Below are 23,513 nucleotides of genomic sequence, written 5' to 3' on the forward strand. Positions count from 1 at the left end.
AGCCTTGAAATGAATGGGAGTTAGGTGTCTGCATGCTTTTGAAAACCCCACTAGGCACCTAAATACTTTTACAAATCTGCAAAATTCAAAACAAAGAAAACTTTCACTTTTTTTAAAATGTCCCATCAGTAAATAAAGCTGGAAAAAACCCTGACATTTTTGACAGGATAATGTTTTGGCTGAAAAAAGGTCAATTAGTCCCAGCTTAGTGGGTTCAAAGCTCAACCCATGAGCCCTGCAGAGGTCGGAGAGCCAAGGATCATGGCATCAGGATTGTCACTACCAACACATGGAGACAAGTAGCAGCATAGTCGCTGCCATGATAAATTAGCCCCATTGCGGAACACGGTGCAAATAAGGAAGCTTATCCTAGAACACAACCCCTCCTGAAGTTCAGGCTCTATTTCTCCTCTGCATCCACTTTCCTCCCAGGTAGCTAGCTGATCACCCACTTCATGTCCTCGTTCCTCAGGGTGTAGATGATGGGGTTCAGCAATGGAGTGATGGCCGTGAAAAACACGGACACCACCTTGTCCTCGGAGAAGCTGGTGGATGGGCGGAAGTAGATGAAGATGCAGTGGCCCAGGAAGAGTGCCACCACCGTCAGGTGCGTGGCACAGGTGGAAAGCGCCTTGCACTTCCCCTCAGAGAATCGATTCCTTAGGGAGACCAGAATGACACCGTAGGAGACCACCAGCACCACGAAGCAGACCACGGAGATGAGCCCCGAGTTGGAGATGATGAGCCCCTCGATGATGTAGGTGTCGGTACAGGCCAGCCTGATGACTGCACGTCACAGAAGAAGTTGTCTATCTCCCGGGGCCCACAGTATGGCAGGTTGATGGTCATGCCGGTCAGGGCTAAGGAGTAAACGACCCCACCAAACCACACAGCAGCACCCAGCAGTAAGTAGACCTTGTGGTTCATGATGGCGAGGTAGTGCATGGGGTTGCAGATGGCCACGTAATGGTCATAGGCCATGACAGTGAGCAGGAAGATCTCTGTGCAGGTGAAAAGGTGGAGGAAGAACATCTGCGCCACACAACCCCCGAAAGAGATGGTCATCTCTGCTGAGAGGAAGTCGGCCAGCATCTTGGGCACAGTGACGGAGGCGTGGCACACATCGATGAAGGAGAGGTTGCAGAGGAAGAAGTACATGGGTGTGTGGAGGCACCGGTCGTGGACAATGGTGACCATGATAAGGATGTTCCCAGCCAAGATTAGCAGGTAGATGGGCAGGAAGACGATGAAGAGGATCAGCTGTGTCTCTGGGTTGGAGGAGAGTCCCAACAGGATGAACTCAGTCACTTTGGTCTGATTCAGGGTCACCGCCTCTCCCATTTTTGTTCCTAGAGGGGAGAGGAAATTGTTACAGGAATTGGGTAGGATCCCCTTTAAATAGTTTCAGAGCTTTCCAGTGTGGCTGCCTTTCTTCTGTTGAAGAAGCCATCAGAACAGAGATAGTTAGCTAGACCTTGTAGGTTTGTATATAATTCGATACCCAATGGTGTCTGTGTGGCATCTTCATATTCATGAAGTAGAGCTGGGTGAAAGTTTTTGGAGGAATAGTTTATTCACTGCAAAACACAGTTGAGGCAGGCAGAAGCTAGTCATGAATTTGGTTCAAATTCAGTGAATAGTTTCACATAAAAAAGAAGGCAAAATATTGGAAAAAATAAAAATGTATTACTTTGACTTCTTGAAGCAAAAGTGTTATGTTTCAAAACGATGTTTCATTTAAAGTTTAGCTCAATGTATTTAAACAAAGAATGAAAAAAAACCACACCCCAAAATGAAACAAAACAAAACAAAACATTCATTTCAGGTTGAACAAAATATATTGTTCACCCTGAAATGAATTTTTTCAGGTTTTTGTTTCAGTGGGAAAAACTGGTAAAATACCATTTTTAGTCAATCCACAATGAAAGTATTTTGGATTTTTCAAGTCAGTTATTCACTCAGCTGTAATAGAGAGCAAAGGTGCAATGGTTCTCTTGCCAGGCCTTTGCTGCTGTTAATGCCCCTTAGTGCCAGGCACTACACAGACACACAGCGAGAGTGATACTTTCTCTGAAGAGCTCACAGTCAAAAGAGGCAAGAAGTGGTGGTGGTGGGAAACTGAGGAACAGAGAAGGGAAGTGACTTGCCCGAGATCAGTAGTGGAACCAGGAATAGAATCCAGGTTTCCTGATTCCTAGCCCCCTAACCACGAGAATCACATTGCTTCCCCATTTCAGTTCCCCTCTGCAAGGGTTCTCTCCCATCCCCAAATCCATATGAAAATGTAAAATACTAACAGCAAAGTCCGGTCTTTCCAATACACTGCAGTTTAATAAAATTACAGCAAGGTGAATTTTTTGGCTGATTTTTTATTGGTGAAAAATGCAGATTTGATTACACAAAAACATTTCGTGACTTTGTGCTGATTTCACCAAATTGTTTGTTAAAAAGTTCTGAAAAAATCTAAATTATTTTATTTAAAAATATCCTTAAAATATATATAAAAAAGATTGAAATGGAAATGCATGTCACTTGTCAAAACAAACATTTTGTTTGACCCCGATTTAATTTTTTTTCACTTTTTGATTCACTGAAAATTGTGTTGTTTTCCATGATATTTTGAATTAATGAAATTGCAATCAATCAGAAAAAATATATATTATCCACTCAGCACTAAATAAAACATGCCTTATAATCAGATGTGAAACTATTAGATTTTTATCGGTAAATGTGTATTTCACTATACATACACAAACCAATGAAAAATATTTCCATTGATGATAATTGAAATTTACAGCTAGGCAAAGTAAGAAAAATGCTGTGTGAGAACTTATCACAGTTTCATTTAAGGATATTTACTCTGTATATTTTGAGATGTGATGTTCACAATGCATTTTAACGGTTATAATGCTTTAACTTTTTGAATCTCGATGTCTACTGTCCATAAATAATTGTCTGAACCCCGCATAATTTCCTGCAACTGTGAAGATTTAAATGGATAAAAATTAGAAAAAAATATCATAAAAATAAACATCAATAGTATCTATCAAAATTATAAAAACTAAAAATAAAATTCTGCCAAAACAAAGACATTAGCTGGTAATTTAACCTACCCACTCCACCTCATTTTTTTGAAGAACATTCTTGCATTCGAGTTCTTTGGGCCAGCTGTTGTAAACCAGGGTCACTCCTTCAGAGCTGAGGGAGCTGTGCTGATTTGTGCCAGCTGAGAACCTGGTCCAACATGTTCACAGCTTCAAAAGAAAGAAAGAAAAAGAAAATGAAAAAGAAAAAGATGACTCTAAGGATAACAGTTCTTTTTCATCTAATAAATCACTAATTGTAAAGGAACAGAGCCCGCACTGGTGTCAATTGTCTGTAGCTCCAGTGGAGTCAAAGGGGACACTCCCAGCTCGGGTAAGCTAGTGATAGCACCATGGAGTTGGTGCAGCCAGACCTGCATGTGGGGTAAATAGGCCACTGCTCTGTGGTGTCAAATTCAGGTCGTTTCTCTCCCACTATTATTGTACTGATGCTCTCCAAAATAGACAGTTGGAGTCACAGCTACATTACTCCAGTTTTTACACTGCTGTGATTCTATTTCAGCCAAACTGGGCCTAATTCTCATTTACGTCCGAGCCTCTTTAGATACATCTGCTATCCTAAAGTGACCTTAAAGAGGTTGTAATTTACACTGAAACCCACGACACTTTATCCCGCTGGAGCCCTTGAACAGAGTCCTCAGTACAGACGAAAAATGATTTCAGTGCAGTTATGCTGGTGTAAAACTGGAGTCATGCAGTTGTCAGTCAGGTACGGAGATTAATGGAACAAAAGCAATTGGGCCAGATCTTCAGCTGGTGTAAATCTAACATGAAACAGGAGTAACTTGGCAGAGAGTGCACCCTGCTGCTCTTCTCCAAAGTAATAAAGAATGACTTACAGGGAGACGGCAACACGAGGAACTCCTGGTAAATTTCATGTCTGGTGCAGTCCTGCCACAACTGCTCAGCGCTACTGTTCTTCTCCAGATATGCAACCTCTTAAGTCAGCATCAACACAACCTGCAATGACATCAGTTCACTTTGGACTTGGGACTGTAGGGATCTGCAGCTGTGCAAGTGAAGCACAAAGCGCATCATTAAGATGCCCAAGTTCTTCCAAACACTCACCCAAACTCACTGTGTGCCCGTCTCTCTTGCTCCCTGGTGGCAGGCTGGGGAGGGAAATGGGGATACAGACTGTTGCTTTCCAGGTCAAGGGGGAAGTTTTGCTGCTCTGCAGAGTTTTGTTCTTTTAGTCGTACGCCACAATATCCTGGCTCAGAGTTCTGGTAGGATCGGCCTGCTGGGGGGAGAAATGGATTAGACAGGCAGATAGAAAGATGCATGCTGTGAATAGCAGGTGAGAGCAAGAGAACATACCTTTCCTAGGCCAGAAAAAGAGCTCTGTGTAAACTCAAAAGCTGGTCTCTTTCACCAACAGCAACTGGCCCAATAAAAGATATGACCTCATCCACGTTGTGTCTAACGTTGTGGGGTCAAAACAGCTACAGCAACACTGCAAACCGCGAGATATATGGGTGTGCAGGGGGATAGACAGACAGACAGACGTGGATGGCATCTCACCAGGGGAGCTGGGCCTGCCCAACTCTGACTCATAGAATCATAGAATATTAGAGTCGGAAGGGACCTCAGGAGGTCATCTAGTCCAACCTCCTGCTCAAAGCAGGACTAACCGCAGCTATATCATCCCAACCAGGGCTTTGTCAAGCCTCAGCTTAAAAACCTCTAAGGATGGAGATTCCACCACCTCCCTAGGTAACCCATTCCAGTGCTTCACCACCCTCCTAGTAAAAAACTTTTTCCTAATGTCCAACCTAGACCTCCTGCCCTGCAACTTGAGACCGTTGCTCCGTCTTCTGTCATCTGCCACCACCAAGAACAGCCTAGCCCCATCCTCCCTGGAACCCCCTTTCAGGTAGTTAAAGGCCGCTATCAAATCCCCCCTCACTCTTCTCTTTTGCAGACTAAACAAGCCCAGTTCCCTCAGCCTCTCCTCATAAGTCCTGTGCTCCAGCCCCCTAATCATTTTGGTTGCCCTCCGCTGCACTCTCTCCAACTTGTCCACATCCTTTTTGTAGTGGGGGGCACAAAACTGGACACAATATTCTAAATACGGCCTCACCAATGCCGAATAGAGGGGAATAATCACTTCCCGTGACCTGCTGGCAATGCCCCTCCTAATGCAGCCCAATATGCCATTAGCCTTTCTGACAACTAGGGCACACTGCTGACTCATATCCAGCTTTTTATACATCGTTACCCCCAGGTCCTTTTCTGCAGAGCTGCTGCCCAGTTCGTCTGTCCCCAGTCTATAGCTGTGCATGGGATTCTTCCTTCCTAAGTGGAGGACTCTGCACTTTTCTTTGTTGAACCTCATTAGGTTTCTTTTGGCCCAATCCTCCAGTTTGTTTAGGTCACTCTGAATCCTATCCCTACCCTCCAGGGTATCTACCACTCCCCCCAGCTTAGTGTCGTCCGCAAACTTGCTGAGGGTACAATCTACCCCATCCTCCAGATCATTAATAAAGATGTTGAACAAAACCGGCCCCAGGACCGACCCCTGGGGAACTCCGCTTGTGACCGGTTGCCAGCTAGACATGGAGCCATTGATCACTACTCGTTGAGCCCTATGCTCTAGCCAGTTCTCTATCCATTTTATAGTCCATTCATCCAACCCATACTTCTTTAACTTGCTGATAAGAATACTGTGAGAGACCGTATCAAAAGCTTTGCTAAAGTCAAGGTATATCACGTCCACCACCTTCCCTACATCCACAGAGCCAGTCATCTCATCATAGAAAGCAATCAGGTTGGTCAGGCATGACTTTCCCTTGGTGAATCCGTGTTGACTGTTCCTGATCACCTTCCTCTCCTCCAAGTGCCTTAAAATGGATTCCTTAAGGATCTGCTCTATGATTTTTCCAGGGATTGAGGTGAGGCTGACCGGTCTGTAGTTCCCTGGATCCTCTTTCCTCCCTTTTTTGAAGATGGGCACTAGATTTGCTTTTTTCCAGTCCTCAGGGACCTCCCCCTGTTGCCACGAGCTTTCAAAGATAATAGCCAATGGCTCTGAAATCACCTCAGCCAACTCCCTCAGCACCCTCGGGTGCATTGCATCCGGCCCCATGGACTTGTGAATGTCCAATCCTTCTAAATATCCTTGAACCCGTTCCTTCAGCACTGCGGGATGTTCGCCTCCTTCCCATTCTGTGTCACCCAGTACGGCAGTCTGGGAGCTGATCTTGTCTGTGAAGACAGAGGCAAAAAAGGCATTGAGTACCTCAGCTTTCTCCACATCCTCCATCATTAGGTCGCCACCCTCATTCTCTAAGGGGCCCACACTTTCCCGAACCTTCCTCTTGTTGGCAACTTGCCTGTAGAAACCCTTCTTGTTCCCCTTCACGTCCCTTGCTAGCTGCAACTCCAATTGCGCTTTGGCCTTCCTGATTTCATTCCTGCACGTTCGAGCAGTGTTTATATACTCCTCCCTAGTCATCTGACCAAGCTTCCACTTCTTGTAAGCTTCTTTTTTGCGTTTAAGTTCGCCAAGGACATCTTTGTTAAGCCAAGCTGGACGCCTACCATATTTGCTATTTTTTCTGCACATCGGGATGGTTTGCTCTTGTGCCCTCAATAAGGTCTCTTTAAAATACAGCCAGCTCTCTTGGGTTCCTTTCCCCCTCATATTAGCCTCCCAGGGAATCCTGCCCATCAGTTCACTGAGGGAGTCAAAGTCCGCTTTTCTGAAGTCCATGGTTCGTATCCTGCTGTTCTCCTTTCTTCCTTTCAGCAGGATCCTGAACTCGACCATCTCATGGTCACTGCTGCCTAGGTTGCCACCCACTTCTACTTCCCCTACCAAATCTTCCCTGTTTGTGAGCAGCAGATCAAGAGAAGCACGGCCCCTAGTTGGTTGCTCCAGCACTTGCACCAGGAAATTGTCAGCGACACTCTCCAAAAACTTCCTGGATTGTTTGTGCTCTGCTGTATTGCTCTTCCAGCAGATGTCAGGGTGATTGAAGTCTCCCATGAGAATCAGGTCCTGTGAACTGGAAACTTTCCCTAGTTGAGTAAAGAAAGCCTCATCTACCTCATCCTCCTGGTCTGGTGGTCTGTAACAGACACCCACCATGACATCACGCTTATTGTTCTTGCTTCTAAGCTTAACCCAGAGACTGTCAACTGGCTTATCTCCAGTTTCATACTGGAGCTCAGAGCAGTCATAGTGCTCTCTTACATACAGTGCAACTCCTCCCCCCTTTCGCCCCTGCCTATCCTTCCTGAACAGTTTATACCCATTCATGACAGTGCTCCAATCGTGAGAGTTATTCCACCAAGTCTCAGTTATTCCAATCATGTCGTAGTTTCTTGACTGTGCCAGGACTTCCAGTTCTTCCTGCTTGTTTCCCAGGCTTCTTGCATTTGTGTACAGGCACTTGAGATAAGTAGCCGACTGGCCTACTTTCACAGTATGAATCGGGAGGCCTCCTCTGCTGCACCCTCCTCCTTCTGCTTCCTTGTGGTGTTCCTCTTCCCCACTAACCTGGTTTCCACTCTAAAGAAGTTTACCCTCCATTCATTTCACACATTTCTTGCAGGGGGTGGTCCCCATGCTGGTGGAAGAGTGGGGAGGGCCCATGTTTGAGACTGAATCAGGAGATTTAGAGGCAGTGAGTGTTCGTACAGCACCTGGCACCATGGGGCTCTGGTTCATGACTACAACTCCTGTGCCCGAATGCAGTACAAACAACCAGTAATGATAATTGGAGGCAAAGGAAGGGAGCCCCTGTATGTACAAAGCTGCTGCAGCGCTGAATGGGTGCAGGGGGATGGGGATGATCAGCCACTAGATGGCAGGCAAGGATCATCAATGGGGAATCTTACACAAGGGTTCGCTTTGGTTTTGAAAGCTGGAATTTCGAAATAGAGTTAGGCACCCAACTCCTATTGAATCAAGTGCCTAACTCCCTCAGGCTCCTTTGAAAGGGGCTTGGCATAAAGTCAAATCACCAGTTGGTGAGGCCAGCCATAGGGTCTGACCCGCAGCAGGTGTTCACTGGTGCAGCCTCCATTGCGTTCACTGGATGGAAGTAGATGAGAAGCCCCAGTGGTCCAGGACTTGCGTGAAATGTCCCAAAGCTCTGTGGCTGACAGCACTGCCTTGGGAAGGGTGGTCCCGTGGTCAGCGTGCCAGCCTGGGGCTTGGGAAATCTGGATTCTATTTCCCCTCTTCTCCAGTGACTCCCTGGGTGACCTTGGCTATGCCACTTAGCTCCAGATTTGAACAGGTGTTTAAGCACCTCCAGAGGCAGAAAAGGACCTGGGGGTGAGGTTTGAAAAGCAGAGGTGCCTGGTGCCCATTGAAATTAAAGGGACTGAGGCATTTCTGAAAATCCATTTTGGTGCCTAAATATCTTTACAAACCTGCCCTCTGTGCCTTGATTCCCACCTTCCTGTGCCCTTCCCTGCCTCAGCGGGGCATTGTGAGGCTCGAGACGTTACAGATTTTGGGGTGCTCGGAGAACAGGGGCCGCAGAAGCGCCTAAGGCCTTGTTGACACACAAAGGTTGTAGTGCTTGAACTATTCCAGTGTAACTGAAATGTGACACAAGGCCTGTCGTGTGCATGTCGTCACAGCAGCACAGAGGGGCTTATCCTGACATAGCCATTGCTGAAATAAAAACGGTACCAGCACAAGGCACCTTGCTGCCAGCAGAACCTGCACCACAGGCAGAAAGGTTCTGGGAGAACCAGCTGTTAAAAGTTCACCCACAAAATCTGTGTGTGGAGCAGGGATAAAAGAGGTGGCTTGGGAGCCTATTCCACAACATCAGCTTCAATCCACCACCACCACGTAGGCAGCACAGAGTTCCCACAGTTCCCACGCTCAGTCTCACCCCCCCCCCCCCCCCGTGAGGCAGAGAAGGGCTAGATCCCCCCTTTTGCTGCTGGGGACATGAGGCCCACGTGGCCAGATTTTTAAAGGTATTTAGGAACAGAGAGATTTTCAAATGTCCCTAGTGCCTAACTCCCACTGGCTGCAAAAGGAGTTAGACACCCAGGCCCTTTTGAAAACCCCATTAGGTGCCGATCCGGACCTGTAGGTGCCTTAATATCTTTAGCAATCTAGCCCATAGAGACTAAAGGCCAGACGGTCAAAAGTATTTAGGCAAAGGTTGTCCAAGGTATTAAACATGCTGACTGGCACCTCGTGGGGTTTTCAAAAGCCCCGTCCACCTAACTCCTATTGACTCCAATAGGAGTTAGGAACCTCATTTGCACAGGTGCTGTGAAAATCCCTCTCGTTTCTTACCTGCGTCCTTGAAAACCTCAGTACCCTTGCAAATCTCACCCCAAGTGACTGACCCCAGGCCACAAAGAGTCAGTGGCAGAGGAAGGAACTGAACAGCTGTCTCCTGAATCCCAGAGTATTACCCTATCCCTCTAACAGAATTTCCCATCACAGAGAGTGCAGGGTTCTAGGTGTGGTCTCCCCAGCGCTGCACCTCAAGGGACTCTCTGTGCTTTGAACTGGAAGGGGGAGGAGAAAGGACGATTCAAAGAAGCAGCCCTCAAAGCCTAGAGAACTTGCAGTTTTAAGACACAGCTCACCCTCCTGCCATGACTCAGCTCCTTGAGGCGGGAAAAGGCGACACGGTCTTGCTTTGGCTGGCAGTCCTGGTGGGGTATGCAAAACTCGGTGAGGGGTGACTTTCACCACAGGGGGAATCTGAGCTACTGAGGGTCCCCGCTAGCCTTTGAGAGGAAACTGCCCAGCTTCCTGGGCCAGTGACGGAATTGTTCACTGCAGCAATTGTGCCAACAGAGCTGGGGCAGCAGATGTGAAAGGGCAGCGAGCCAGGGAAATAAAAGTGTCTTTGCTAGAGAGAGAGAGAAATTGTCCGGGGCTGGATAGAATGGTGGATTCTGCAGAAGGAAGACTCAATAGACTGACAGAGGGATAGACAGAGACATGAGCTCTTGAAGAAGGAAGGCTGGTTAGACAGGTAAACGGATGGACAGGCTAGATTCTGCAGAAGGACAGACGGATGGACAGGTGTTGGTGTGCATGGGATGGATATAAACTGCACCTGGAAGGACAGATAGGTAGGTAGGTAGGTGAGAGTGTGTCTGGGGATGGATAGTCACAGACACAGGAAAGCAGTATAACAACGAAGCCTTGTCTTTACAAGACATGGTCAGGAGTCCGTGTTCCAGTCCCCTCCTGTCCCGACAATCGCAGCTGGACGCAGTGTCACGCTGAACTGTAATTTTTCCACCAGCGATAGTTTTCAGTATCTCTTCTGGTACCAGCAGCTCCTGCACCAGCCCCCCCAGGTGCTTATTCAGGTGGACAAATCCCAGCTTTGCAGGGAACTCGGGTGACTCTCCGCAGAATTACACATGAGGAATTACAGCGTCACCCCGGTGATCCGGGATGTAGCTCTCCAGGACAGCGCTGGGTATCTCTGTGCACTGAGCCCCACACTGAGGGAAGGCAGCCTGGGACTCGACACAAAAAGGGTAGGGCAGGTTCTGGCTCGATGCTTGCACTGAACAGTCAGAGAGAAAAAAGACGGGGTGAGAGAGCGAGACAAACATAGAGAGGGGTGATGGAGACAGCCAGACACAGAGAAAGGATAGAGACAGCCAGCCAGCCAGCCAGAGAGAGGTGATGGAGACAGCCAGCCAGACCCAGAAGGATGATAGAGACCGGCAGATATCACAGATGGGCAGCTAACATGTTTTCGAAATACATCTTGTATCCTAGTGTGGACAGCCCTGAAGTGTGAGTGTGTTGTGTGTGTATAACATCTGAGTTGTGTGTGTGTGTGGTTTTCATGGGAGTGTGTTAATGTGTGTTGTGTGTATCTGTGTGTCTGTGTATTTGAATGGCCTGTGTGAGTGGTGTCTGAGTATACTGTATTGTGTTTCATCTGTGTGTGTATGTCTAGGAGTTAGTGTCCTGTCTAGAGGTGTTCTGTCTGTTTTGTGTGTGTAAATGTGCTGTCTATGTTTGTGGTGTGGGGTCTGTATGTGTGTGTTGTCTGTTCTCTCTGTGAGGGGAGTGTGTGTGTTGCACACTACATTTGTAGCAAAAACACGATGCTAGCATGACACATCTACAAATCCCTTCTGTTGACTATTCAGTATAACAGGCTCAGCGGGAGGGGAATGGAAGGAGGGAGGGAGGGTATCCCTTCTGGAACCACCTGCCTGGGACATTTTTATCCCCCAGCCACTGGTGCTGGGTGACAGGAAGGGAATCTTTCCATCTGCCACAGGGAGAAGGTGGAGTTGTGCCTGCAGGATTGCACATCCTGAGTGAAACCCCACTGTGCACCGAGGATGGTTCTGGGCCTGGGCATGAGTTAGCCCCTGGCAAGGAAGGATGAGCATCTCCACCCTATGTCAGTTCAATTCTGGCTCTGCCACAGACTTCCTGTGACACCCTGGGCCAGTCCTGGAAGCAGGGATTTTCAAAGGGAGGGTGGAAAGTTTGTATGAACATGCTGTGTGACTCAGTTTCCCTACTCAGTTTGTGTTGTGACCCATGAGGTGTGAAAGAGTTAATTTCCCCTGTGGGGGGAGGGGAGGCAAGCGATGAGATGCAGGTTTGGGTTGGTGTGAATAAAACTATCAAAGACTGTGACCATCTCTGAATGATATTGCCTGAGAAGGACGACAGAGGACCAAGAAGCGGGCATTGACTTTTACTGACTGGGAGCCCCAGGAAGAAGAAGATGTGAACACAGCAGGCAGAGAATGTGACGGGAGAGAAAGCGGCAAGGTGTGAGGCAAAGGATTGTGTGCTCAGGACAGAGAGAGATGGACTCCAGGAGGCTTTGGCCCAGAAGGGCAGGGTGAGGCTGCTAACATGGACTTCGAGTGAAGTTTTGCTTCCCCCTTCTAACCTCAGGATGCTTCACTCCTGGATCCCAGCTGGCTAATACATGCTGACTTGCTTTGCCAAAGCTGCGCCTCTGGTGCCATGGCTCCCTGGAGAGGTGAAGCTTTTACCAGGGGTCTGAACTCATCAGGATGCTCTACACAGACACTGCAGGAAACAGGGGCCCAGTCTCAGCGTAGTGGAGGTGCATGGCTTGTCCTTGCAAAAGACTGGAGGCCCAGGGTTTAACACATGGAAGGCGGCCCTTAGAGAGAAATTGTACAGCGGGGAGGCTTCTCACACTCTGTAAACAGGGAACATCACAGGATTTGAGTGCCCAGCCCCTGGAACAATCCTAGCCTTAGCGACTATAAAAATGGCTGGATTGGGAGGGGTTATTTTTGCAGCAAAATATTCTGAACCCCATCGAACACAGGAAATAGCCAGAGGTGACAGGTGGCGTGCTGTGTTAGCTGCATCATCCTGTATGAGGGAGTCAGATGTTTGCACCTTTTCAAGTGAAACAATAAGTTTGATTGTTGGGTCAATGGGGCTGGTTGGCAGGTGCCAGAAGGAGAGCGAGAGAGACTGTGTCAGATCGATAGAGACATACAGAGAGAGGCAGGGAAAGCAAGCAAGCAAGAGGTGTGGGTGTGGAGAGAGAGAGGTTTGACCTGAAGATTGTGGGAGAAGGTGAATGATGTTTTTGGCTGACCAGGACGAGACTCTCAGTTCTGCTTTTCATCCTTGGTGAGTGGGATTTTCAAGCTGTTTGTCTCTTTCCAGTCTGGCTTTGAATGTTGAGTTTCCCAGGCGGTGATGGGTTCTTCCTTTCTCACTTTCTGCCTCCTTCCTGCAGCGGCTCAAAGATGGGCCCTGGCCCAGGATTTCCAGCTCCCTCAGATCATGTATGTGGAAGGAGAAAGGATCTTGAACTCATGCAGCCAAAATGCCACCTACCACAACTCAATGTCTTGGTACAAACAGCCCCAGCAGGGCCCTGGGGTGCTGAGCTTTCTAGGGACTGGGTGTGACGGCTCCTCCACCGCTGGAGAATTCACCATGGCTGTAGACAAGTCCTCCCGCTCCACCAGCCTCACCCTAGACGGCGTGAGCGATGCTGGCATCTACTACTGTGCAGTGAGAGACACAGCGAGGGGAACCCAGCTGCCAGCTGTACAGGACTTCCTGCCAACTGCTTTCATAGTATGGCTGCGTTCCCCAGCCAAGATGTGCTTATTCACAGCAGCTGGGGATCTGCCCCATTGACTCCAGGGGGGCTACGGACCAATTTACACCAGCGGGGACCTGACACGGACTCCATCGGTGCTACACTGATTTACACCAGCTAAGGAGTTAACAGCTGGAGGCCCAGGACCTTTTGGTGTGAGAAGAATTTGACAAGGTCTTTTTGTCTGGAATTTTCAAAGGAGCCTAAGGGAGTGAGGCACGCAATTTAATCGGATAGGAGTACCTAACTCCCTTAAACTCCTTTGGCACTGTGTTACCAACCAAAACCTCTAGAGGGTGCTGAGTGCCTTGATTAAAACAACGCTTCCCGCACAAACTCCCTTTAGCAGTTTAAGGTGTAAAAATCCCCCTCTTCAGGGTTTAGAGCCATCTCCGGTGGATGGGGCTAGGAGGACGCTTCCTCTCCTGGCAGCTCATCCCATGACTGCTCCCTGCAGGGTTTCCTCACACCTCCCTCTAATGCAGGTGGCCCATTATCCCCATCTACTAACTGGAAAACAGCTGTTGCAAAGTGCTGGTTAATTGCTCCCTCCTCTCAGGTCTCAGACTGGGAGAGGGGAGTTGCCCAAGGGCTAAACTCCCAAAGGCCAGGCCGGAGAGCAACATAAATGTTCCTGCAGCTGGAGATCATGGATGATTCTGGAGTGACTTCAGTGGCTGTGTCAATGCTATGCAGGTCTTGTGTGCAATGGTTGCACTGTCATTAGGAGGGAGCATCTCCAAGTCAGAATAATGAACAGATCTCAGCCTCTCTGGGTATGTAGGATCTGCTTCAATGTCTGCAAACTGGGTGGAGCAAACTGGGAGAAAGAGCTAAAGACTTCCGCTGCAAGGTGACTGTGTGACTCTTGGCTAAGGCACCGAGTGTGAGGTTCTGGAGTAGCCTTCTAGTCTATTTCCTCCCCTTCGCTCTGTCTCTTTGATGCTCTTTCTCCATTTCCATTCTCTCTCTCTCTCTCTCTCTCTCTCTCTCTCCAAATCTATGTAGAGGCTTGGGTTGACTGGAGCTCTGAGCTGGTACAGAACATTCTCAGTCTTAGATGCTTGACTGGTTGGTACTTGCTCACATGCTCCCAGTCAAACTGATCACCAGATTTGGGAGTCAGTAAGAAATTTTCAGCCAGATTAGATTTGCAGGGACCTTTGGTTTTTTTCCACCTTCTTCTGCAGCATGGGGGCGTTGTGTCACCTGCTGGGATCAGCCAAGTATATCTCACTGTGTCAGGCATTGGTGATGCCTGGGCCTCTCCTGTTCTCTGCCTGTGTCACAATTGTTTAGTCTTCGGACGTCTGAAGAAGTGCTTTGGTTTAAGTGAAATTGTTGGCCTCAGCGTGGGATATGTTTAATGGCCTGTGTGGTACAGGAGGTCAGACTAGATTATCCAATAGACCCTTCGGGCCTTAAACTCTATGAAATTCTCTCTCTCGCCTTCAATGTGCAGTGTCTCTCTCTCTCCACACAAAAAGGAGAATTTTGCATTGTCATACTGAAGTATTTTGGAGGTTTATTTCAGTCTTGCACTCTCATTGGGAAGGTACTTAGGAGTCAGCTAAATTCATGTTCCAATTCATGATAATTTGCTTTCCTTTTATTAATTTTTTTTGGCTCTCTGATACCACGATGATTGATGAGACATAAGAACTGAATAGAATAGAAGATAGTTGAATAGAAAAGAAGAAAGGAAAATAGAATTGAGTCGAATTGACCAAATACGAGTCCTGATTCTCCACTTACTTCCACCAAACGTATGCGGGTTAGAAAGGTTTACCCTTTGAGAGTAAAACTTGTGGGGTACAAAGGAATAAACATATAATGATTTATTGAGATTGCTAATCTGGCTACATTCTCTCTATATCTCCAGGAATGACCCCGTCTCGCGTGGAAATGGAGAATCGCACTGTGGTGTCCGAATTCATTCTGTTAGGGATCCCCAACACCAAAGACCATGAGACCATCCCCTTCATCATCTTCTTAGCTTCTACCTCTGAAAGCTCCTGGGCAACCTGCTCATTTTATCAGCCATCCTCGCTGACTCCTGCCTGCACACCCCCATGTACTTCTTCCTCTGCAATCTCTCTGTGGTGGACCTTGGATTCGCCTTCATCAGCACCCCTAAATTGCTGGTCAGTCTCTGGGCCAAGAGTAGAACCATCTCGCTGGGCGGGTGCATGTCCCAGGTCTTCTTCTACCACTTCCTAGGCAGCACCGAGTGCCTGATCTACACTGTCATGGCCTTTGACAGGTACGTGGCCATCTGCCACCCCCTGCACTACCTGATCATCATGAACTGGAGGGTGTGCACCATCCTGGCTGCTAGCACCTGGGTCACCAGCTCCTTCCACACCACCATTCTCACCAACCTGACCTTCACGCTGCCCTACTGCAGGCCCAATGTGGTAGACTATTTCTTCTGTGACATCTTCCCTGTGGTGAAGCTGGCCTGCGTGGACATGTACGTCATCAAGACCGTGACTTTTACCAACACTGGGGGGGTGGCCATGACCTGCTTCCTCCTTATCCTCGTGTCCTACATCAGGATTGCTGCCTCCGTGTTGAGAATGTTCAATGCTGAGCGTCATCGGAAAGCGGTTTACACTTGTGCATCGCACCTGACAGTGGTATGTTTCTTCTTCGGGCCCTGTGACCTCCTCTACACCCAGCCGTCCCTGAGCAATGTGCTGGCTATCCCCACTCAGATCTTTTGTAACGTGGTAACCCCAATGCTGAATCTGGTCATCTACACGCTGAGGAATAAGGAAGTCAAGGCAGCATTCAGGAAAATGAAAGGGGGCTAATCCCAGTCCTGCAAAAATTGCTAGCTGAAATGGAATGTCTTCCGATAGAGGTGGTCAGGAAGTCAACAGATTTATGCCAGGGTTAGGTTAGAATTAGGAAGGAGGCCAGTGGAGTTACTCCAGGGTTAGAGTTAGATTAATACATTATAGGGCCAAAAGGGACCACCGTGATCATCTGAGTCAGACCAATGGTCCATCTAGCCCAGTATCCAGTCTTCCAACTGTATCCCCTAGAACAGGGGTGGGGAACCTCCGGCCCGCGGGCCGGATCCGGCCCACGAAATAATTTAATCTGGCCCGCGGGCGGGCGGGAAGTGCGCGCCGCCTTAAGCTTGCCGCCGAAACCCCGCCGCCGTCTGCTCATTTTCGGCGGCGGGGGAGTTCGGAGGCGGTCACTGGTCCACGGCACTCCGCGGACACTGTAAAACTGCGCCGCCGAAAGGCGGAAACGGCGGCGGCATTTCGGCGGCGGGGGTGGAGTCGGCGGCGGCGCGGTTTCACGGCGGCGGCGGGCAGTGCCCCTTTTCGGCATGGCCCGCGAATGACCGTAGGCATGTCAAAATGGCCCTTGGCAGGGAAAAGGTTCCCCACCCCTGCCCTAGAACATGTCTTTTAGAAAAACATCAATCTTGATATTAAAATTGTCCTCGATGGAGACTCCATTAAACCATTCGAACAATTTACCAAGGATTAAATTACTCTCTTTATTGAAAATGTATGCAGTATATCCAGTCTGAATTTGTCTACCTTCAACTTCCAGCTTATGGATCATGTTAGACCATTATTTGGTAGGCTGAAGAGCCCATTATTAAGTATCTGTTCCCCATGTAGATACTTACAGGCGGTACTCAAGTTACCCCTTGACTGGCTTTTTATTAAGGTAAATAGCTCGAACTCTTTAAGTCTATCACTATAACACACGTTTTTTAATCCTTCAATTATTCACATGGTTCTTCTCTGAATCCTCTCCAATTTAGCAGCACACTTCTTGAACTGTGAACCCTGGAACTGGATAGAGTATACCATCAGCAATTGTGAATTATCGTCAACTCTTATGAAGTGGGATTTTGCCCATAAATGAAAAACAATTAAAATAAAAAAGGAAAGGCACCCGAGGCAGATAATGTGAGCCATGCCACTTGCCCTTTTCCCTGCAGGACAGTCCACACTATCCCAACATCCCAGCATGAAAAAACAGCCCTGACTGAGGGAGGAGACCCCCTCCTGGGTTGCCAGCACCACCCCCTGCACTGCTGGGGCTCAGCCTGAATTTTCTCTGTTGTTTCTTTGCTGGTGTCTAGGAAACCAATTTCCAAAGAGCCACAAACCCAGAGCAGGGTGAGTGAGCAAAGAGAACTTGGAATGGAAGAGAGGTGCACAGCTGTGGACATTGACTTTAATAAGGGCTGTAACTTCTGATGGACAATGGGGAAGCTCCATTGACCTCCAGGGCCTGGCCACTGCATGGTTGTAGAGGGAAAAGGAGGGAGAGGAGGTGGCTATAACGTTTAGTAACTGAGTACTGTATCAACTCAACACACCTACATTTAAAGAGCCCATGGGAATTATTTGCAAAGCGTTATCTTGTGGCTAAGAGAAAGGAGTGGGACACAGGAGATCTTGGTTCAAGTACAGGCTCTGTGGAAGATTCCCTGTTTGACCTTGAGTAACTCACTGTTGCTTTGTGCCTCAGTTTCCCTATCTGTTAAACAGACATCATTAAATCCTTTGTCTCTCTCATCCATTAAATGTTTATGCATTTCAGACAGTGACAGCAGAATGGGGCCCTCATCTGAGTTCCAGTCTGTAGGTCTGACCATAATACCAATGATAAGAATCAGAGGCGATCCAGGGTGGGGGCACGAGGGGTCAGGTGACGGTGCAGGTTTCTGCCAGAGTTTGCTGGCCAGGCCCCCTCCCTGTCCAGTGACTCCTGGAGCAGGCTGCAAACTGTGACCGCGGGGAGACGGAGAAGCGAACACTTTGCTGTGGGAGCTGCAGGGAGGGGCAGCTGAGAGGAAAGCGTGTGTGTGCCTTTGAACCGTGCCATCTGCCCACCAACAGCAGGTCCCAGCCGCCTCTGATAAGAGCCGTGAGAATACAAGTGAAAATAGTAAAATGCAGCTCCGGCTCTGGTGTTTGTGGCAATGACACATGGAACTCAGCTGGTGCCAGCCAAGAGTAACCTTGGAGCTGCTACCCAGCGCAGTGATAAGGGCTCCCCTGGGCATTCATTAGAACACCTGCATTTTAATTAACTCCAAAGGCGACTGCACGTCCTGGTATGTTACGACTGAGCTGGGATAATCTGTCTACAGAGACTAATTATAACTTCTGCCTTCTGCCACTTCATTCTGGCTCCCAAATAAGATGCCCACCACAGGAACAGCAAGACATGACAGCGATGAAAAGAATTGCAAAGGGCCTTACTGACACTGCTCTGCTATGGCAGCAGCAAACGGATCCATGAGCTCAGTGCTGACAAACCCCTAACACAGCCCTGCTTCCCTGGCTCTGTCACACCCTCTGTGTGTGGGGTCTACGGACTGGTTTAAGTTACAGGGCATGCCAGTGATGTAGCTAACCACTGCTCAGCCTTTAGCAACGAGGCACAGTAGAGGTGCAAGACGAGCCTTACCAGCCTAGTGAAGGGGCAGGTTTGTTAAGTTAAATCAACCTTAATTCTCTAAAGATCCTTAACCCCCACGAACACTGGTTGTGCAAAAGGCTGGGTAAGAGAACATGCCTGGGACCCAGAGCGATGTTCATCCCAGTGGAAAGAGAAGGGATGGTGTTGGGGGTAATGCTCAGACTGGAATCCTAGACCTCAGGGTCAGATTCCCGGCTCTTCCACACACTCCTTTTGTGACCTCAGACAATTCAATCAGTCTGAGATTTTCAAGAAAGCCAATAGGAGTTAGGAGCCCAATGCCCACTGCACTAGAATGAGTTTTGGGAGCCTGGCTCCTTTGAAAATCTCACCGTTTAATCTCTGTGCCACAGTTCCCCCTTGTAAAATGGGGCCGGTAACACTTCCTTTGTTTGTGAACTCTGAAAGGCAGGGACAGTCTCACACTGTGTCTGAGCAGCTCCCAGAACATTGGGGCCATGATCTTCCTGGAGTTGCTAGGGACCGCAATACTGCCAGTCTGTACTGCATTGCAAAAAGGGATCCCAAGTGGTGCACGGGACATAAGCTGTCCATCTGCACAGCGCTGACTTTCACCCTCACAGATAATCACACAACTGCATGACTACATCCATGTACACAAAGAGACAGAAGGGGGCACAGGAGCAGCGGCTAATACAAACCAAGGAGAAAGCTCTGTTGGCAACAGAGACCACTAGCTGAACACCTGGCCCAGTTCACTCCAGTGTCACACTCCTAGGTGGAATTCACTGGCTTGTGTTACACGGCGGGAGAGACTAGATGATAATCAACATCCCATGTCCCCTCATCATTTATGGGTTAGATTCTCAGCTGGTGTAAATCTACATAGCTCCTTTGATTCCAATGGAGTTAGTCCTGATTTACACCAGCAGGGTGAGTGACAGAGGGGAATCAGCTCCTTTGAACCCAATGGTGTTACTCAGGATTCAGATCATGCCAAGTGAGAGGAGAATCTGCAGCTTAGTGGAAATGAGGATCCAGCCCTTTCAGGTTAATAGTGCTACCTTTATTTATGCCAGCTGAGCAGCTGGTCTTGGGGGGGTCTGTGAGTGTCCTCTAAAATGATGCAAAATCTCAGTTAATTGGTGACTCTGCAGAAGTCTCAGACCAGGAGCCTGGAGGGGATTGAGAGACCGGGTCCCAAAGGGACCTTGGGTGATTTAAAGACCGTGGACAGCCTAAAGGCTGTGGAAAGCTGTGAGAAAGCTCTGGGGCTCTGCAGCAGCCTGTGGCAATAGGCTGTGGACATCCCTGGCTACCTTCGGAGACGATTAGGTCTGCAGCCTGGATAACAAAAGCACAGACCGGGCACCTCTCCTGTGTGATGTGCTGTTTTGGGTAAGAAATCTGGACGCTTCTACATAGGGGTCACGGCCAGGGGGAAGAGAAAAATTCCATTCAGCTGGATCGTCCTCTCGCAATGCAGCCAGTGTAAAACTCCTGGTCTGGTAAAGATTTTCTCTCCGTCGCTCAGTCTCTTCCTGTCTTGAAATCTGTCAGTCTCCACCTCACTCAAGGATGATGTCACCCAAATATTTTCTTTAGAGAAAAATCCATCCATCCATCTGTCCCTGCTTCTCTCTGCAGTACCTGTCTGCCTGTCTCTGTGTTGTGGATGTGTATCATGTATCTCCCTCTCTCCATTAATCTCTGTGTGGCTATGTACACACCACAGTTAGGATCGGTATAAGTTACATTGTTCAGGGGCTTGAATAAGCCTGCGTAAGTTACACTGACCTAAGCGCTGGTGTGGAGAACTCTGTGTTGACGGGAAAGCTTCTCCCACTGACATAGCTACTGCTGCTCGCGGGGGCTGGAGTATTTAAATTGACAGTAGAGCTCTGTCCCATCGGCTTAGCCTGTCTGTACTAGCAGTGCTACAGGGATGCTGCTGTAAGCTGTGTAGTGTAGCCAGCATGTGATAACCCCAACACGGCCCCTTCTCCCTTCCAACAGAACCTCTCATGAATGGGGAAAGCTCCCTTAGAAAATGCAAATAGACACTTCATTATTGTCCTTCAGATCTGACCTTAAAAATCCCCTGTTGTGATAGTCACAGAACGCAGCCTGCTGATCATGGCTGAGCAAATGACAAGCTGTCACTATTCCTCTTTTTTCCTTTTCCCTGTCTCTCTTACCCGCATAAAAATCGCCAAACAATTCATATCATTAACAAATTCATGGGACAATTCTTCACCACATTCATTTGTTCGTATGTTGCATCCGCACCCTCTCCTTTAACACAAACACAGAGCAGCACCTACATTGATAAAAACGAATCCCTGCCAAAGAAACCACTCCACTGCACACACACTAATCCCTCTGCAGAGAGGATGAGAGAAAGAACAAACATATGACAAATGTTGGTTACATCCCCTAATCCACCACTGGAAGAATCTAAGATGTTGTCATGATAAAGATGAGTAAGAGCCTGTATAGAATAGAGTTGAAGAAATTAGAAGAGGATAGGAGAGAAGAGAAGAAACTGGAATAAAGTAAGATAGAATAGGACATCCCCTTTGTCTGTTCATCTTTGGAATGTAAGATCTTGAAGGCAGACATTTTCTCTTTCTGCGTTCTGCACAGCATAGTGAGGACCTGATCCCAACAGCCATGAAAATGATGTCAATATAAACTACTACGAATGGAAGCGAGTAATGGGGTGACATGCAGTAAAGCGGCGGCAGTGGAAGGAAGGGTGAGCATAGAAGGTATAAAAAGGATGTTATTTTGTTTGGTTTCACTAACTCATTGGCATTATTTCTCTCCCCTACCCCAGGAATGGTGACTCATTTCATCCTCTTAGGAATCCCCCACACTGATGGCCTTCAGACCATCCTCTTTGTCGTCTTCTTAGCTTTCTACATCTGAACCCTGCTGGGCAACCTGCTCATCTTATCAGCCATCCTCGCTGACTCCTGCCTGCACACCCCCATGTACTTCTTCCTAGTATGATCTATAAGAACTGAATAGGTAGAAAATGGCTGAATGGAAAAGAAAAAAGGACAATTAAATTGAATAGCATCAAATAGACTCAATGAGATATTAGAGTCCTGATTCTCCACACACTTTCACCAAATTTATGATGGTTAGAAAGGTTTACCCTTGCAGATTAAGTTGTGCTGTGCTAAGGAATAAAGAAACCATAATTTATTGAGATTACTAATCTGGCTGCATTATCTCTGTGCTTCCAGGAATGACCCCATCTAGCATGGAAATGGAGAATCGCACTGTGGTGTCAGAATTCATTCTGTTAGGGATCCTCAACACCAAAGGCCATGAGACCATCCTCTTCATCAGCTTCTTAACTTTCTATCTCTGCACCCTGCTGGGCAACTTGCTAATTTTATCAGCCATCCTCACTGACTCCCACCTGCACACCCCCATGTACTTCTTCCTCTGCAATCTCGCTGTGGTGGACCTTGGATTTACCTCCATCAGCACCCCTAAATTGCTGGTCGATCTCTGGGCCAAGAGTAGAACCATCTCGCTGGGCGGGTGCATGTCTCAGGTCTTCTTCTACCAGTTCCTAGGCTGGACCGAGGGCCTGCTCTGCACCGTCATGGCCTTTGACAGGTACGTGGCCATCTGCCACCCTCTGCGCTACCTGATCATCATGAACTGGAGGGTGTGCGCCATCCTGGCTGCCGGCACCTGGGTCACCAGCTCCTTTCAGGCCACCATTCTCACCAGCCTGACCTTCACGCTGCCCTACTGCGGGCCCAATGTGGTGGGCCATTACTTCTGTGACATCTTCCCGGTGATGAAGCTGGCCTGCGCGGACACGTACGTCATTGAGACCGTGGGGTTCTTCAATATTGGCCTTGTGGCCATGACCTGCTTCTTCCTCATCCTCCTGTCCTACCTCCGCATCGTCTACTCCATCCTGAAGATGAACTCAGCCAAAGGGAGACGCAAAGCAGCCTCCACTTGCGTCTCACATCTGACAGTGGTGACACTGTACTGTGGGCCCAGCGCCGTCAACTACACGCAGCCACAGCTGAGCAAAGTGGTGGCGACCGCTCTGCAGATTTTTGCCGATGTGGTAGCGCCCATGCTGAACCCGGTCATCTACACACTGAGGAACAAGGAGGTGAAACGGGCTCTGAGGAAACTGAGAGGGGGTCAGACAACTGCACGTTGATGTGCTGCATCTGCAGAAGTAGCATGTGGGTGAGCATTGAAATATGTCTACAAATTCATCCATGTGGCTCTTCAGTGGCTGGTGTGAGAGTCTGTCTCTCTCCTTCCCCATACAGTACCAGCTATCTATCTGGAGCTCTACAAATAATAAAAGTGTTCCTAAAAGCATCCAGCTGTCTTGGATGTGATGTAAGGCTGACATTCTCAAAGCTGCCTCAAGGACAGGCACTCTCAGTCTGGATTTAAATTAATAGGAGTTGGAGATCCAAATCTGGTAGCTGACTTTGAAAGTCTTAGCCTCATTGCACAAATCCACAGAAGCCAGGGCAGCATCTTCTGCAAACTCAAGAAAGGGAAGAAAAAAATTCTCTTCATCATCTGGCACAAACCACATGTCAGCAGGAAGCTATGCTAGAGAGCTGCCTAACGCTCCTGGGAGAAAAGCTGGGTTTTCAGCATGTCCTGAAGATCAGAGGATTTGTGGTAAAATTTTCAAAACCACCTCAGTGATTTAGGAATGAAAATCCCATTTTCATAGACTCATAGAAGAACATGGTTGGAAGGGACCTCAGGAGGTCATCTAGTCCAGCCCCCTGCTCAAAGCAGGACCAACCCCAGCCCCATCAGAAGTGATGGAGGCATTTAACAGTCTAAGGTACGTCTTCACTGACGGCTGCAAATTCGACGCCATCAGATC

The 23,513-nt window shown here is 48.2% G+C and overlaps 2 protein-coding genes and 1 pseudogene across 2 annotated transcripts; 2 read left to right on the forward strand and 1 right to left on the reverse strand.

Annotated features, from left to right (window-relative positions):
• Positions 1-400: 400 nt before the first annotated feature.
• On the reverse strand, positions 401-1,341 carry LOC137142144 (olfactory receptor 4E1-like; annotated as a pseudogene).
• An 11,676-nt stretch (positions 1,342-13,017) lies between these two features.
• Positions 13,018-16,002, forward strand: LOC137142147 (olfactory receptor 10D3-like). Its single transcript, XM_067531376.1, has 2 exons — positions 13,018-13,095; positions 15,199-16,002. The coding sequence occupies exons 1-2, from the start codon at positions 13,018-13,020 to the stop codon at positions 16,000-16,002; spliced, it is 882 nt and encodes a 293-aa protein (XP_067387477.1).
• Positions 16,003-21,890: 5,888 nt separating this feature from the next.
• On the forward strand, positions 21,891-22,817 carry LOC137142149 (putative olfactory receptor 10D4). Its single transcript, XM_067531377.1, has one exon. It carries the CDS (start codon positions 21,891-21,893, stop codon positions 22,815-22,817), a length of 927 nt encoding a protein of 308 aa, XP_067387478.1.
• Positions 22,818-23,513: the final 696 nt, after the last annotated feature.

This window comes from Emydura macquarii, unplaced genomic scaffold, assembly GCF_026122565.2.
Source record: "Emydura macquarii macquarii isolate MOO-44397 ecotype Brisbane River unplaced genomic scaffold, CSIRO-AGI_Emac_v2 contig_3176, whole genome shotgun sequence".
Taxonomy (NCBI): Eukaryota; Metazoa; Chordata; order Testudines; family Chelidae; genus Emydura; species Emydura macquarii.

Bases quoted from the DNA above. Each gene is read 5' to 3' on its own strand.
- LOC137142147 (XM_067531376.1), top strand. From the start codon at position 13,018: ATGGCTGTAGACAAGTCCTCCCGCTCCACCAGCCTCACCCTAGACGGC. The intron at 13,096-15,198 runs GTGAGAGACACA...TACCTCTGAAAG, and splicing joins CTGGCATCTACTACTGTGCA to CTCCTGGGCAACCTGCTCAT.
- LOC137142149 (XM_067531377.1), top strand. From the start codon at position 21,891: ATGGAGAATCGCACTGTGGTGTCAGAATTCATTCTGTTAGGGATCCTC.